We start from the raw sequence: 15,478 nt of genomic DNA on the forward strand, positions 1-15,478 counted from the left end.
CAAATCAATTTCCTGGAACTTCGAGCTATACGTTATGCTCTACATGCCTTCAAGGACTGCCTTACACACAAGACTGTTCTGATCCAAACGGACAACACAGTAGCCATGTGGTACATCAACAAACAAGGAGGGACAGGCTCGTACCTCCTTTGTCAAGAGGCAACTCAGATATGGGGTTGGGCCCTGAACAACTCCATGTTTCTCAGGGCCACTTATCTGGCAGGCATTCACAATGTAGTGGCGGACAGACTCAGTCGTCAATTCCAACCACACGAATGGTCCCTGGATCCCTCAGTAGTGACCAGGATATTTCAACGTTGGGGACAGCCAACAATAGACCTCTTTGCATCACATCTGAATCACAAAGTGGACAACTACTGTTTCCTATACAACTTGAACAACAGGCCAACCAAGGACGCCTTTGCTCGCCCTTGGAACTCAGGCCTACTCTTTTTTTTTTTTTTTTTTTATTCACACTTTATTAGATTTTCAAAGTATACTTTACAGTATTATTATACTTTACAGGAAAATACTTTACAGGAAAATAAAAATACAGATAAGCATATAGAAATTAAAGAAATTAAACATTCATTCTCATATTTTCCCAATCTCAACATATATGCTATCTCAGGAAACAAAAATTGAGAGCATGACCAGAAACTTTAAAGGGAGATTCTAACAATATCTAACAAGTAGAAACTGGCTTAACGTTTTTTTAGTGGTGTATAACTTTAATGATTGCCTAAGTTTCTTGCCGTGGAAATAAAGCCACATTTCTTGCATTTAAGAAAGATTTAAGTTGTTCTACTGCTGTAAATGCGAAATTTTCACCTTTACCTTTAATGAGACACCTGCAAGGATATCTCAATAGAAACGTATACCCTAAAGCCACTACTTGTGGTCTTAGTTTGATAAATTCCTGCCTTCTTAATTGAGTAGGTCTAGAAAAGTCAGGGAAAATCTTGACCAATTGACCATAGAAATTTTCTGCAGCATTTTGAAAGTATGCCTTCATTACGTTACTGATATCCTTTTCCATGACAAATGATACTAAAAAAGTACCCCTGCCCATTATCTCAATGGCAGAACTTTCTATGAATTGTGTAAGATTATCTAAAAGACCTAATTGGTTTTCTGTGATTTTCCTTTCAATCTTAGTGAGAAAATAGGCTTTGTTGACTATTGGTAGATTAGATTCTCCAAATTTTAAATTCTCAAGGAAAAACTTTTTTAATGTGCTTTGTACATCCTCCCCTAAAGCAAGCGGAAAGTTCAGAAATCTCAAGTTCAAATGTCTACTATAGTTCTCCAATGATTCCAGTCTCTTTGACTGATATCCCAGATCTTTAATCATCTTAACATTCACAGTTTGAACTTGTATAGATGTTTTCTCAATGTCTGATAGCCTTTTTCCAACATCTTTAATATGACCTTCCGTTTTAAGAGTCAGGGAATGCATTTCAGCTTCCACTTTCTTATATCTGGTGTCTGCTTCTTTCACAAATTGACCAATGATGGCCATTAGTTCCCACAAAACATCCAGAGTCACCGTTGCTGGTTTAGGGGGGATAAAAAACTCACCCCTTTCCCGTTCCCTCGACGACCCTGAAGAATCCACCGTCAAAACTTCCAGCAGCCTCTGTCCTTCCTCACTCGGGTCAACAGGAGACAAGGAGGGCTCCAAGTCTTCCAAGCCCGGCGTCACTGCTGTTCCTAGCAGGCTTGAGGAAAGTCTCGAGGGCAGTACTGCCTCCCGGTCTCGGCGTCCCCCATCCGGGGAATGAATGATGTCATCGGAAGGCGCCGCTTGCTGGAGGTCTGCTCGCAACACGGGCGCCGCTGGAGGTCGACAATCCGGGGGACTGAGAGTGACTTCCCCAAGCGGTGCTGGAGCTCCCTCTCCAGCTACCGAAGCGGAGATTTCGTCGCCCGTTTTCGCCACTAAGGCGGTTGTGAAGCTTGTAATCCGCGTCTGAGCAGCAGGTAGGTACGGCTCGGGGAGGAAAACTCGAACCTTGCCCTTCCTTTTCGCCGGCATCCTATTCGAAGTTAGAACTAAATTCAGGAGCGGCAAACCACACAACTGCTCACGCCGCCATCTTGGCCTTCTCCCGCTAAGTGGTCGGAACTCAGGCCTACTCTACGCGTATCCTCCAATACCGCTCATAACCAAAACTCTAGTGAAGCTGCAACAGGACAAGGGGACCATGATACTCATAGCCCCATATTGGCCTCGACAAGTATGGTTTCCCACACTCCTCAACCTCTCAGTCAGGGATCCAATTCGTCTGGGAGTAGATCCCACTCTCATAACTCAAGATCAGGGTCAGTTGCGCCATCCCAACCTCCAATCCCTATCCCTGACAGCATGGATGTTGAAAGCTTGATCTTACAACCACTCAATCTTTCATCCAATATATCTCAAGTACTTATAGCTTCACGTAAACCTTCCACATGGAAGAACTATGCTTCCAAATGGGAAAGATTCACTTTGTGGTGCACGCAAAACAACATAAATCCTTTCACTTGCACTACAAATTCTTTACTAGACTATTTATACCATCTTTCAGAATCTGGTCTCCAGACTTCATCTGTAAGAGTACATTTAAGTGCAATCTCTGCTTACCATAACCAGGTAGCGGATGCACCTATTTCCACACAACCTCTCGTCAGTAGGTTTATGAGAGGTTTAACTCACCTCAAACCACCAATTAGACACCCAGCCACACCATGGGATCTCAATTTGATTCTATCAAGACTTATGCGTTCTCCCTTTGAACCCATACATTCCACTGACCTAAAATTTCTTACATGGAAGACTATTTTCCTCATAGCCATTACATCAGCTAGAAGAGTTAGTGAGTTGCAAGCACTTGTCACATATGAACCTTATACTAAGTTCTAACATGACAGAGTAGTTCTCCGTACACATCCAAAATTCCTTCCCAAGATAGTCATGGAATTCCACTTGAACCAATCCATAGTTTTACCCACATTCTTTCCAAGGCCTCACTCTCATCAAGGAGAAAGGGCCTTGCATACCTTGGACTGTAAGCGTGCTTTATCCTTTTATCTTAACCGCACTGCAGCCCACAGACAATCCAATCAGCTTTTTGTTTCCTATGACCTAAACAAGCTGGAAAAACCAGTGGGAAAACATACTCTATCCAACTGGCTAGCAGATTGCATACAATTTTGTTATGAACAAGCAGGCCTTCCTCTCCAAGGGCAAGTAAAAGCACATTCAGTAAGAGCAATGTCAGCTTCAGTAGCACACTTTCGTTCAGTACCAATCCTTGACATATGTAAAGCAGCAACATGGAGTTCTCTTCACACCTTTGCAGCTCATTACTGTTTGGACAAAGAAGGAAGACAAGATTCAGCCTATGGACAATCTGTCTTAAAGAACTTGTTTCCAGTTTAATCCCAACTCCTTCTACAACCAAACTGCTGTGATCTTTGGCTGACTCATTCAACAACAATATTTCACTGTTGCCTCAATACAACATGACTCAGCCTCTAGCTCGCTATTATAGAAACAAAGAAACATAGAAATGACGGCAGAAGAAGACCAAACGGCCCATCCAGTCTGCCCAGCAAGCTTCACACATTTTTTTCTCATACTTATCTGTTTCTCTTAGCTCTTTGGTTCTATTTCCCTTCCACCCCCACCATTAATGTAGAGAGCAGTGATGGAGCTGCATCCAAGTGAAATATCAAGCTTGATTAGTTAGGGGAAGTAGGGGAAGTAACCGCCGCAATAAGCAAGCTACACCTATGCTTATTTGTTTTACCCAGACTATGTTATTCAGCCCTTATTGGTTGTTTTTCTTCTCCCCTGCCGTTGAAGCAGAGAGCTATGCTTGATATGCGTGAAGTATCAGTTTTTCTTCTCCCCTGCCGTTGAAGCAGAGAGCTATGCTGGATATGCGTGAAGTATCAGTTTTTCTTCTCCCCTGCCGTTGAAGCAGAGAGCTAAGCTGGATATGCGTGAAGTATCAGTTTTTCTTCTCCCCTGCCGTTGAAGCAGAGAGCTATGCTGGATATGCATTGAAAGTGAAGTATCAGGCTTATTTGGTTTGGGTTAGTAACCGCCGTAACAAGCCAGCTACTCCCCGCTTTGTGAGTGTGAATCCTTTTTTCCACATTTCCTCTTGCTGTTGTAGCTTAGAGCGATGTTGGAGTCACAGTAACCATGTGTATGTTTATTGAATAAGGGTATTATCTCCAGGCAGTAGCCATCATTCTGGCGAGCCACCCACTCTTTATTGACGGCCTCTTGATTTTATGGATCCACAGTGTTTATCCCACTCCCCTTTGAAGTCCTTCACAGTTCTGGTCTTCACCACTTCCTTCGGAAGGGCATTCCAGGCATCCACCACCCTCTCCGTGAAGAAATACTTCCTGACATTGGTTCTGAATCTTCCTCCCTGGAGCTTCAAATCGTGACCCCTGGTTCTGCTGATTTTTTTCCTACGGAAAAGGTTTGTCGTTGTCTTTGGATCATTAAAACCTTTCAAGTATGAAAGTCTGTATCATATCACCTCTGCTCCTCCTTTCCTCCAGGGTGTACATATTTAGATTCTTCAATCTCTCCTCATAAGTCATTTGATGAAGACCTTCCACCTTTTTGGTCGCCCTTCTCTGGACCGCCTCCATCTTGTCTCTGTCTCTTCGGAGATACGGTCTCCAGAACTGAACACAATACTCCAGGTGAAGTCTCACCAAGGACCTGTACAAGGGGATAATCACTTCCCTTTTCTTACTCGATATTCCTCTCTCTATGCAGCCCAGCATTCTTCTGGCTTTAGCTATCGCCTTGTCAATTGTTTTGCCGACTTCAGATCATTAGACACCATCACCCCAAGGTCTCTCTCCTGCTCCGTGCACATCAGCCTTTCTCCCCCCATCGAATACAGTTCATTCGGATTTCCACTCCCCATATGCATGACTCTGCACTTCTTGGCATTGAATGTCAGCTGCCATATCTTCGACCACTCTTCCATCTTCCTTAAATCCTGTCTCATTCTCTTCACTCCTTCCGGCGTGTCCACTCTGTTACAGATCGTAGTGTCATCCGCAAAAAAACATACCTTACCTTCTATCCCTTCCGCAATGGCGCTCACAAAGATATTGAAAAGGACCGGTCCCAACACCGATCCCTGCGGTACACCGCTTAAAACCGCTCTCTCTTCAGAGAGAGTTCCATTTACCATCACACATTGTCTTCTGTCCGTCAACCAGTTTGCAATCCAGGCCACCACCTCGGCACTCACTCCTAAGCTTCTCATTTTATTCGCCAGTCTCCTGTGCGGGACAGTGTCAAAAGCTTTGCTGAAATCCAAGTGCTCTTCCTTGATCCAATTCCTTGGTTACCCAGTCAAAAAAGTCAATCAGATTTGTCTGACAGGATCTTCCAATGGTGAATCCATGCTGCCTCTGGTCCAGCAATTCTCCCGACTGTAGATAGTTCACTATTCTCTCTTTCAACAGTGACTCCATTACTTTTCCCACCACCGAAGTGAGGCTAACCGGTCTGTAGTTACCAGCCTCTTCTCTGTTCCCACTCTTGTGAAGCGGGACCACCACTGCTCTCCTCCAATCATTCGGCACCACTCCCGTTTCTAGGGATCTATTGAACAGGTCACACAGCGGACCCGCCAGCACATCTCTGAGCTCCCTCAGTATTCTGGGATGAACTTCATCAGGCCCCCATGGCTTTGTCCACTTTCAGTTTCACCAGCTCTTCCCATACATTTTCTACTGTAAATGGAGTTACATCTACTCCATTCCCCTCCAGTTTCTTGTTAACTAGTGACGGTCCTTCTCCAGGGTCCTCTTTAGTGAACACAGAACTGAAGTATTCATTTAATATTTCTGCCATTTCTTCGTCTCTCTCCACACATTGATCCTTTCCACCTTTCAATTTCACTATACCACTTTGAACTTTTTTCTTTTCACTGATGTATCTGAAAAATGTTTTGTTACCACTCTTTACCTCTTTGGCAATCCTCTCTTCCGCTTGACTTTTTGCCATCTTGATTAATTTCTTCGTCTCCCTCAGTTCTACCAGATATTCTTCTTTGTGCTCCTCCTTTTGGGATCTTTTATATTTCTTGAATGCTGTTCTTTTAGCCTTTATTTTGTCAGCCACCTCCTTTGAGAACCAGATAGGTTTCATTTTTCTTTTGCTTTTCTTTACTTTTCTAACATATAGATTAGTTGCCTTGGTAACTGCTCCTTTTAGATTGGTCCACTGTTGATCCACATCTCTCTCATTTTCCCAGCCTTTTAGTTCTTCCTCCAGGTACTTCCCCATTTCATCAAAGTCTGTGTTTTTGAACATCAAAACTTGGGTTTTTGTGCTTCTTTTCCATGTCCTTTTTGTGATATTAAACCATACCGTTTGATGATCACTGGTGCTGAGGTGGGCACCCACCTGGACGTCTGAGACATTATCTCCATTAGTGAGCACTAAGTCGAGTATAGCTCCTTCTCTCGTGGGTTCCATTACCATTTGTTTGAACAAAGCTACTTGCACCCATATGTGAGGACTAGCATCCTGCTTGTCCTGGGATAAAACAAAATTGCTTACCTTGTAATAGGTGTTATCCCAGGACAGCAGGATGTAGTCCTCACAGAACCCACCCGCCTCCCCGTGGAGTTGGGCCTCATACTTTTATTATTTTATTTTTGCTAACGCATTTGCTACATACGAGACTGAAGAGAGACACCTGTGGCAAAGAATATCATAGCATGCTGGGCATGCTCAGTGCCCTCACAGGGCCAGTCAAAAGTTTCTAGAAACTTTGACAGAAAGCTTTCCCGCTTTAGGGCTCCGTCAGTGACGTCACCCATATGTGAGGACTACATCCTGCTGTCCTGGGATAACACCTATTACAAGGTAAGCAATTTTGCTTTCTCTTCGGTGGTAGGCTTGCCATGTGCTTTGCCCTTCACTCCAGTGTACCAGGAGCAGCAGCCGGTGGGCCGGTCCCTCCCCCCCGGCCCAGAGACAACCACGGGTTGTGCGCTAGTGAGGCCAACGCGAATTTAAAAAAAAAAAAAAGAATCAGAACGCGTTGTTTTTTGCAGCTGTGCTGCTCTTATTCGGCCTCCCGGGCTCCGGGGTTTATTTCGCGGCCTCTGCTCCTTGTTCAGCACAGCAATGCTGCCTGCTTTGGCCTGCAAATCCTGTGGGGAGCCGGCAGCACGGCTCTTCAGAGATAGCCTCTGCTTCCGGTGTCTTCCCAGGGTCGAGGGCCCGTCAGCGGGGGTAGCTGGTGGCAGAGGGAGGCAGGCAATTAGTCCCATGGTGCGGGCGCCCCGATGCAGCCTCATGGTACTCAGCCTGCCCCGCTCCCGTGGAATGTGGGAACGGCGGCCATTTTAGGAGCTTTAGATGCTGATGCAGACAGATCAACAGGGGGAGGGGATCTCTCTCTTCAGTTATTTCCGCAGGATTTTTGCCCCGGGTCTCCTCATGATTTATTTCCTGTTTTCCATGCTCCTTTGGGTAACCCCCCTTGGGAAAATTTAAAGGGCCAGCATCCTTTTTCAGCTGATTTTATTTTAATATTACATAAGGTTTATTTAGCTAGCCTTATGCCCATGGGAGATCCTGAGCTCCCTCCGGGGCGGCCTGGGGATGTGCCCTCTCCTCCCATGCAGGTTCCTAGGCCAAATCTTCCTGAGGTCTCCTAGATTAGGGTCGTCCAGGAAGGGTCCGGTTCCGGGAACCAGGGGGCGGTGCCGCTGGCGGATTCGCTTCAGGCGGACATGGATGAGGATTCTGAGCGTGTGGCCCCAGTGGAATGGGATGATCCTCGGGTCCTTGGGCTCTTTCGTAGAGATGTGTTGGAGCCAATGATTCCACATGTCCTAGCGTAGTTGGGCATTCCCTCAGGTCAGACGCCGATGCCTCAGGATCAGGGCATGGTGGATCCGGTGCTGTCTGTTTTTCGTCCCCCATCTAGGACTTTTCCTTTTCATCCTATGTTGCTCTAGTTAATGTTTTGGGAGTAGGATACTCCGGAAGCTAGCCTTCGCATAGGCAGAGCTATGGAAAAATTGTATCCGCTGCCGGATGACTCTCTTGACCTCCTTAAGATTTCCAAGGCTGATGCGGCCGTATCCGCTGTCACCAAGCGTATGACTATTCCTGTGGTTGGCTGCCCTTAAGGACCCTCAGGATCGTAAGCTGGAGGTGCTTCTCAGGCGTATTTTAGAAGTGTCGGCTCTGGGGGTTCGAGCAGCCGTTTGCAGTTGTTTAATGCAGCGTGCGAGTCTCCGGTGGGTATAACAACTCCTGAGTGCCAGAGAGCTCTCCCCAGAGGAGTCGGAGCACGCTGATCATTTGGAGGCGGCAGTAATATATGGGGCGGATGCCTTGTACGATCTCCTTCGTACGTCTTCGCGTTCTATGGCTTCTGCGGTGTCAGCCCGCAGGCTTTTATGGCTCCATAATTAGTTGTTTCCTCCAAGTCGCAGCTGGGTGCTTTTCCGTTTTGGGGGAAATTACATTTTGGAAATGATTTGGAGCAGCTCATTAAGTCCTTGGGGACAATAAAGTGAACAAGCTCCTGGAGGATAAGCCAAAAGCTTCCAGAGGTTTCGGCCCTTCCCAGTTGCGTTTTTGGGTAGCGCCGTTTTTTTGCCAGTCTAAGCCGGCTCCGTTTGGCCAAAGACATTCGTCTGGCAGGTCGCAGACCTGGTCTCATTCCTTTTGTGGCCGTAGAGCCGCTTGAGATGGCGGTGCCACAGGGGCGACGGGAGTCAAGTCCTCCCAATGAAATAGCACCGGCCCATTCCCCTGTTCTGATCGCTGGGGGGCGGCTGTTCCTGTTTTACAAGGAGTGGGTCAAAATACCATTGGGTTCTAAACATTATAGAACACGGCTACGCCTTAGATTTTACTCGCCCCTTACGCGATCTATTTCTGGTGTCACCCTGCGGGACTCTGGAGAAAAGGCACCAAGTGTCTCTCACGCTTCGCCAATTGTTGGACCTCAGGGCGGTCGTTCCAGTTCCTGTGAATGAACTTCGAACCGGCAGGTATTCAATTTATTTTCTGGTTCCGAAGAAGGAAGGGTCCTTCCGTCCGATTTTAGATCTGAAAAAGGTTAACAGAGCTCTCAGAGTGCCCCGTTTTTGTATGGACTCTATATTCCATAATCGCCTCCGTCAGAGCAGGAGAGTTTTTAGCGTCCCTCGATTTGACGGAAGCATACCTACACATTGCAGTTCAGAAGGACCATCAGCGGTATCTCCGGTTTATGGTCCTCGGCAAGCATTACCAGTTTCAGGCACTTCCCTTTGGTCTGGCAACCGCTCTGCACACATTTACCAAGGTGATGGTGGTTGTGGCGGCAGCTCTCCATCGCCAGGGGATCCTGGTCCATCCCTTCTTGGACGACTGGCTCATTCGAGTGAAGTCAAAGGAACTATGCGAGGCGGCAATCGTCAGGGTGGTGCAGACACTTCACGCTCTGGGTTGGATCATCAATGCGGACAAGAGCCAGTTGTTCCCCCCCCCCCCCCCCCCCCCCCCGAGGTCCTGCATTTTTTTGGGGGTGAGATTCAATACTCGGATTGGGAAAGTCTTCCTGATGCAGGATCGGATAGACAAAATCATGTCACAAGTTCAGCGTCTCTTGTCCCTGCTAGTTCCCGTGGGCTTTTGCTCACATGAGGCTGTTGCAAAGGGCTTTGCTCTCACGTTGGGACCCCAAATCAGAAGCATTTCAAGTTCCCTTACCCCACCAGGAACCGGCCAAGTCCAGCCTAGCTTGGTGGCTGACCCACGAACACTTGTCCGGGGGGCTGGATCTGGAGGTCCCTCAGTGGACTATTGTGACGACGGATGCCAGTCTTTCCGGCTGGGGGGCATTTTGCCAATCTCAAGCAGCCCAAGGCCAATGGACGAGGCAGGAAGCGCACTGGTCCATAAATCTTCTTGAGAGCAGGGCAGTCCGCTTGGCCCTGCAGACGTTCTTGCCTCTGGTTCATTGTCAGTTGGTGAGAGTGCTCTCCGACAACACAACGACAGTAGCATATATCAACTGGCAGGGAGGCACAAAGAGCCGACCCGTAGCGGCGGAGGCGGACGAGCTCATGGCCTGGGCAGAAACTCATCTGCTCAGGATAGCGGCTTCACACATTGCCGGGGTAGACAACGTACAGGCGGATTTTCTGAGCCGTCAGAGATTGGATCCCGGAGAATGGGAGCTGTCTGACGAGGCATTAACATTGATATCTCATCGCTGGGGGATTCCCTGTTTGGATCTACTAGCGACTCAAGGGAATGCCAAGGTGCCGCGCTTCTTCAGTCGCAAAAGAGAGCACGGAGCGGAAGGGGTGGACGCTCTTGTCCTCCCATGGCCTCGCGACATTCTGCTCTACGCATTCCCTCCTTCATCTCTGGTAGGCAAGGTCTTGAGAAGGATAGAAGCCCATCCGGGAGCAATGGTGCTGGTGGCTCTGGAATGGCCACGAAGGCCGTGGTTCGCGGATCTCCTCAACCTTGCAGTGGATGGGCTGCTCCGTCTGGGTCATCTTCTGAATCTCCTGTAGCAGGGTCCAGTATTTTTCGACCAGGTGGATCGCTTTTGTACAGCGGCTTGGCTTATGAGAGGCGGCAGTTGAGAAAGAAGGGGTATCCAGATTCGGTGATTTCCACTTTTTTACGGGCTCGCAAAACTTCCACGTCTCTTACGTATGTCTGAGTCTGGAAGGTTTTTGATTCTTGGTGTAGTAGGTCGAATGTTTCCCCTAGGCGGGCCTCGATAGTCCACATTCTAGCCTTCTTGCAAGAGGGTTTGGCAAAAGGGCTAGCTTTCAGTTCTCTCCGGGTTCAATTGGCAGCATTAGGATGTTTAAGTGGAAAGGTGGATGGTGCATCCATAGCGGCTCATCGGTTGTGGTTCATTTCCTTCGGGGTGCTAAGCGTTTGCATCCACCATGTCAAGCTGTTTGTCCATCCTGGAGTTTGAATTTGGTCCTTAGGACGTTGTGTGAACCTTTTGAACCACTCAGGTGCGTCACTCTGAAGGACCTTACGCTCAAAACGGTGTTTTTGCCGCCCTACTAAATCCTTGTTTGAGTCCTATTGTGACCACGCTGACAAGATCAAGGGGGTTATCTCTAAACTGTACTCACTCTTAAATACACATTCTCCCTATGTATGTTCGCATATACGGGCTTGGGTGGGTGAGTTGGGGGATGCATTAACGGAGGATGACTGGGACATTGTCTTTCAGAGGACAGCAAAATGTTCTGTCTCTGCAGCCATTCAAGAGCATTGTTAAAATTACTCTATAGGTGGCACTTAACCCCAGTACGATTGCACACTATGTATCCTCATGTCACTGATAAATGCTGGTGGCAATGTGGGCAAGTGGGATCGTATATACACATATGGTGGTGATGTCCTGTAGTGATCCCTTTCTGGGATAGCATATGAGGTTGGCTGAGGGAATTGACTGCTTTGGACATCACTCTACACCCAGCCCAGGTTTTACTGAATCTCCCCTGCGTTGATCTGGATAAACCAATGCAAGCCTTTGTTTCTCATGTATTTATAGCGGCTCGCTGTGAACTAGCTAGGGCTTGGAAACTACCTACTACACCATCTCTACCTGCTGTGATTCATAGACTTAATTTATGCTATCGGATGGCTTACCTCACTGCAGTATGACGAGACAAAGACACCCGATTTTCAACGGACGTGGGAACCCTTTATCAAGTGGATTACAGCTAAATCAGCTGATAGCGGCCAGTAAACTGGCCCTACATTATCCAGCTTTCGCCGCAGCCCCAAAGGTAAAAACATGTAAAAACATGAAGAAGTAAACACCAAGAGCCAACAATGCGTTTTTATGAGATTTATTTTTCATAGAGCTCCAACAGATTATCGCTGTGCTGTTAATGATCCGCTGACCCGGACAATACAACATCATCAGTATACTGAACAACCTTCTGCTTAGGTCATAGACTTTGGATAACGATAAGAAGAGACAGGAGGGGTGGGGGGGGGGGTTATAAGAGACGTTGATATGTAACTTGAATATGCTATTTGATTACTGAAGTTCTCTCAATGGAAATTGTTTTGACCTCAATGTCTTACTGTATCTATAACTGTGTTTCTTTGGGTCAATAAAAATTTATATTAAAAAAAAAACCGGTGTTTTTGGTAGCTATCTGCTCGGCTCGGAGAATTTTGGAAATTCAGGCCCTATCTAGTCGCGAACCTTTTCTTAGGTTTTCCGATTTTGGCGTTTCTCTTAGAACCGTGCCGTCCTTTCTGCCTAAGGTTGTATCGGCTTTTCATGTGAACCAGTCCGTTGAGTTGCCTGCATTCCCGGATTTGGATCAGAATTCTCCACATGCTCGTGAATTGAAGCGTTTGGATGTCAGGTGGACGCTGATGCGTTACTTGGAGGTCACTAATGATTTTCGCCTGTCGGATCACCTTTTTGTCTTGTGGAGTGGTCCCAGGAAAGGGCATAAAGCTTCCAAGGCTACTATTGCCCGGTGGTTGAAGGATGCTATTGCTTCAGCATACATATGTCACAGGCGAGTAGTTCCAGAGGGTCTTAAGGCTCATTCGCTCCATTCTCAGGTGGTGTCCTGGGCAGAAAGTCAGTTGATTTCCCCTCAGGAGATCTGTAGGGCGGCAACCTGGAAATCTTTGCAGACCTTGTTCGGCATTACCGTTTGGATGTTCGGGCTCCCGACTCGGAGTTTTGGCAGTGGTGTGCTTCGAGCGGGGCTTTCTAGGTCCCACCCCATGTAAGGCGGCTTGGGTACATCCCAGCAGTCTGGGCTGATCCAGGTACTTACAGGGAAAGGAGAATTGGTTCTTACCTGCTAATTTTCATTCCTGTAGTACCATGGCTCAGCCCAGACACCTGCCCAGTTTTTTGATTCTGCTTGACAGATTATCTTTTTTTTTTCTGTCATACTATAGCAGGATGAAGATTTCACATTTTGTACATAGTTGAGTCTCCTAAATTTGGTTTAACCATTTCAATTTTTGGATTCCTGTTACCACTTTAATTCTGCTTTGATATTGTTTATACTGAAGGGGCTGCAGGTGGCGCATCCTACTTAAAGGGGTGTCCTTCAAGTTTTTCTCTGTCTCCATCTGCTGGAAGGGAGGCATAACCCAGCAGTTTGGGCTGATCCATGGTACTACAGGAACGAAAATTAGCAGGTAAGAACCAATTTTCCTTTTATGTGCATGAAGCCGTGTTTTATATGCATACATGCACTGAAAATTCACCCAAAATGGGAGAAAGCTTTTAGTATCCATTACATTATACTCCAACAAAAGGCCCTAAGTGATTTACAACATAACATGAAAATATTTGCATCAAATACAGTAACATACCAATTGCAGTAGTATATGCAACAAATAAACAAAAGGCAATAGCAATAGGTTATGTAGGTATATAGACCTCAAACTGTTAAGAATATTATTTTGAAAGGAACAAGCCACTTTTTGGATTCTAATTACCGGTAGCTACCTGAACTCCAGTTTGCTTTCTGATAATATTTTTAATGTTTTTTTGGATGTATTGTTTATTGATGTACATTGCCTTGTTTTAATTGCGTATTTTATTATGTATGTTTATCTTCTTTGTAAACCGCTTAGCCAGACAGATCCTGTCTAATTTGCGGTATATAAATTCTTTTAAATAAATTAAAATAAAATAAAATAATATGCTATCCATGGTTCTCATCATTTTTTCTGCAGCACTAGATACGAAGCAGTTGCTTACAGTCATACTGGGAAATCCAGTGACTGTGGGTTGTAAAGAAGGGAAAAAAATATTAATATATTTTGATTCATCATTGGACATCCTGGAAGTGGCTAGAAAAGTATATGATAAAAAGAAGTATAAGGTAACTTCTAAATGTTTTTCATATTTGTAGCTACAAGGAAGAATGTCTCTTGTTGTATTTGGGTATCTTTATTTCTTACAGTACATCGTCATGCTGAGGGATAATTTTAACACAGTGGACAGGGGAGGACAGGGTATTTCCCACCCTCCCAAGTAACTTGCCAGCAAAAGTACTCATAGGCCTGCAACACTCTGCAGAGGTTTCCTTTTGAAAATATACTAATGGCAGGTGCTGCAGAGATTTTCTTGCAGATGCAGATGCAAAGTATGCAGGGTCAACAATAGGTGAGAATTTCAAAATGAAATGCCTATGTGTAGCTCACCTGGTCCACTCTAATTCTGACCCTGGCCCTACTCCTTTTTTCCACATGAGGGCATGGGCAATTTTTTAAAGCTTTTCTTCCTGGAGATAAACTTTGATTTGCACACGGAAATACTTTTAATAATTGCCCTCATAAATTACAGCATATACATTTAATATAGTTTTTCTGGATTTTTTTTGTTGATGTTTCTGTCATTCCAATATTGTTCAAGTCATATTGGGGACAATTTTCAAAACTGTGTAGGAAGGTGCAAAGTCTGTGGGAACTTTACCCCATGGATTTTGTACAAGTTCTCAAAAAGAATGTTTACATCTATTTTCCCTTTGGAAATTGGCCAAAGAAAAGTACATAGATCTGTATCTGCTTTTTCTGGCAAAAACAAACCTAAGCCTAGATTTATCAAATATTGCATACGATAGAAAAAGGGGTGTGTTTTATGGTAATAACCTAATTATCATAATGTCTGCTACATTAGCACTTTGTATAGGTGAGAGAGAGAGAGAGAGAATGTACAAGAGCCTTGTAGAAGTAAGCTATTTATTTCTCTATAGGAGGCCCACCTAATAACTCGAGGTGAAGTTTAGGTAGTAGTGTAGGGGTTAGGGGTCACTTTGATGTGCAGAGTGAGACGTACGAACAGAACAGGGCACTCTTGTGAAGATTTGATGTCTTTCGGAGTGTGGAAACTCACACAACGATGAGATCTGTACAATGTTCTCTCAACCTAGCTTGATGGACTCTACCTGGGTAACATCATGCTAGGTTGAGAGAACACTGTGCAAATCTTATCATTCTGTGAGTTTCCTCACGCTGAAGGACATCAAATCTTCACGAGAGTGCACTGTTCTGTTCATACATCTTACTCTGCACGTAAAAGTGGCCGCTAACCCCTACACTACTACTTAAACCTCACCTCAAGTTACTAGGTGGGCCTCCTATAGTAGCATAAATAGCTGCTTACTATGGTGCCACCTCTAGAGGTGTTCTCTCTCTCTCCTTCTCTCTCTCTCTCTCTCTCTCATTTAAGGCTCTTCTGCCACTCACCTTTCATATCTCAGGCCCTTCCCCATTCTAAAAAGGGACACAAAGTTCATTATGGGCATAACACACAATATTGCACAGTTTAATGCAATTGAAAAAGGTGTAGTTATTTTCAGCATTAAAATTATGCAATATATAGTGCATTATGGCTTCGCAAAGTGTGAAGTCAGCCCACTTTTTCTGAAATCCCATCCCTGACTCCTTCCCAAT

General features: G+C 45.6%; 1 protein-coding gene across 8 annotated transcripts in view; it reads left to right on the forward strand.

Moving 5' to 3' along the window:
- Positions 1-15,478, forward strand: part of SYCP2 (synaptonemal complex protein 2) — a 752,024-nt gene that overhangs the window by 212,133 nt on the left and 524,413 nt on the right. For all 8 annotated transcript variants that reach the window (XM_029611557.1, XM_029611556.1, XM_029611555.1 and 5 more), the window contains one exon: positions 13,757-13,905. In XM_029611557.1, the coding sequence (XP_029467417.1) occupies positions 13,757-13,905 (149 nt within the window). The remainder of the gene's footprint in view (positions 1-13,756; positions 13,906-15,478) is intronic.

The sequence above is a fragment of the Rhinatrema bivittatum genome, chromosome 8 (assembly GCF_901001135.1).
Source record: "Rhinatrema bivittatum chromosome 8, aRhiBiv1.1, whole genome shotgun sequence".
Taxonomy (NCBI): domain Eukaryota; kingdom Metazoa; phylum Chordata; class Amphibia; order Gymnophiona; family Rhinatrematidae; genus Rhinatrema; species Rhinatrema bivittatum.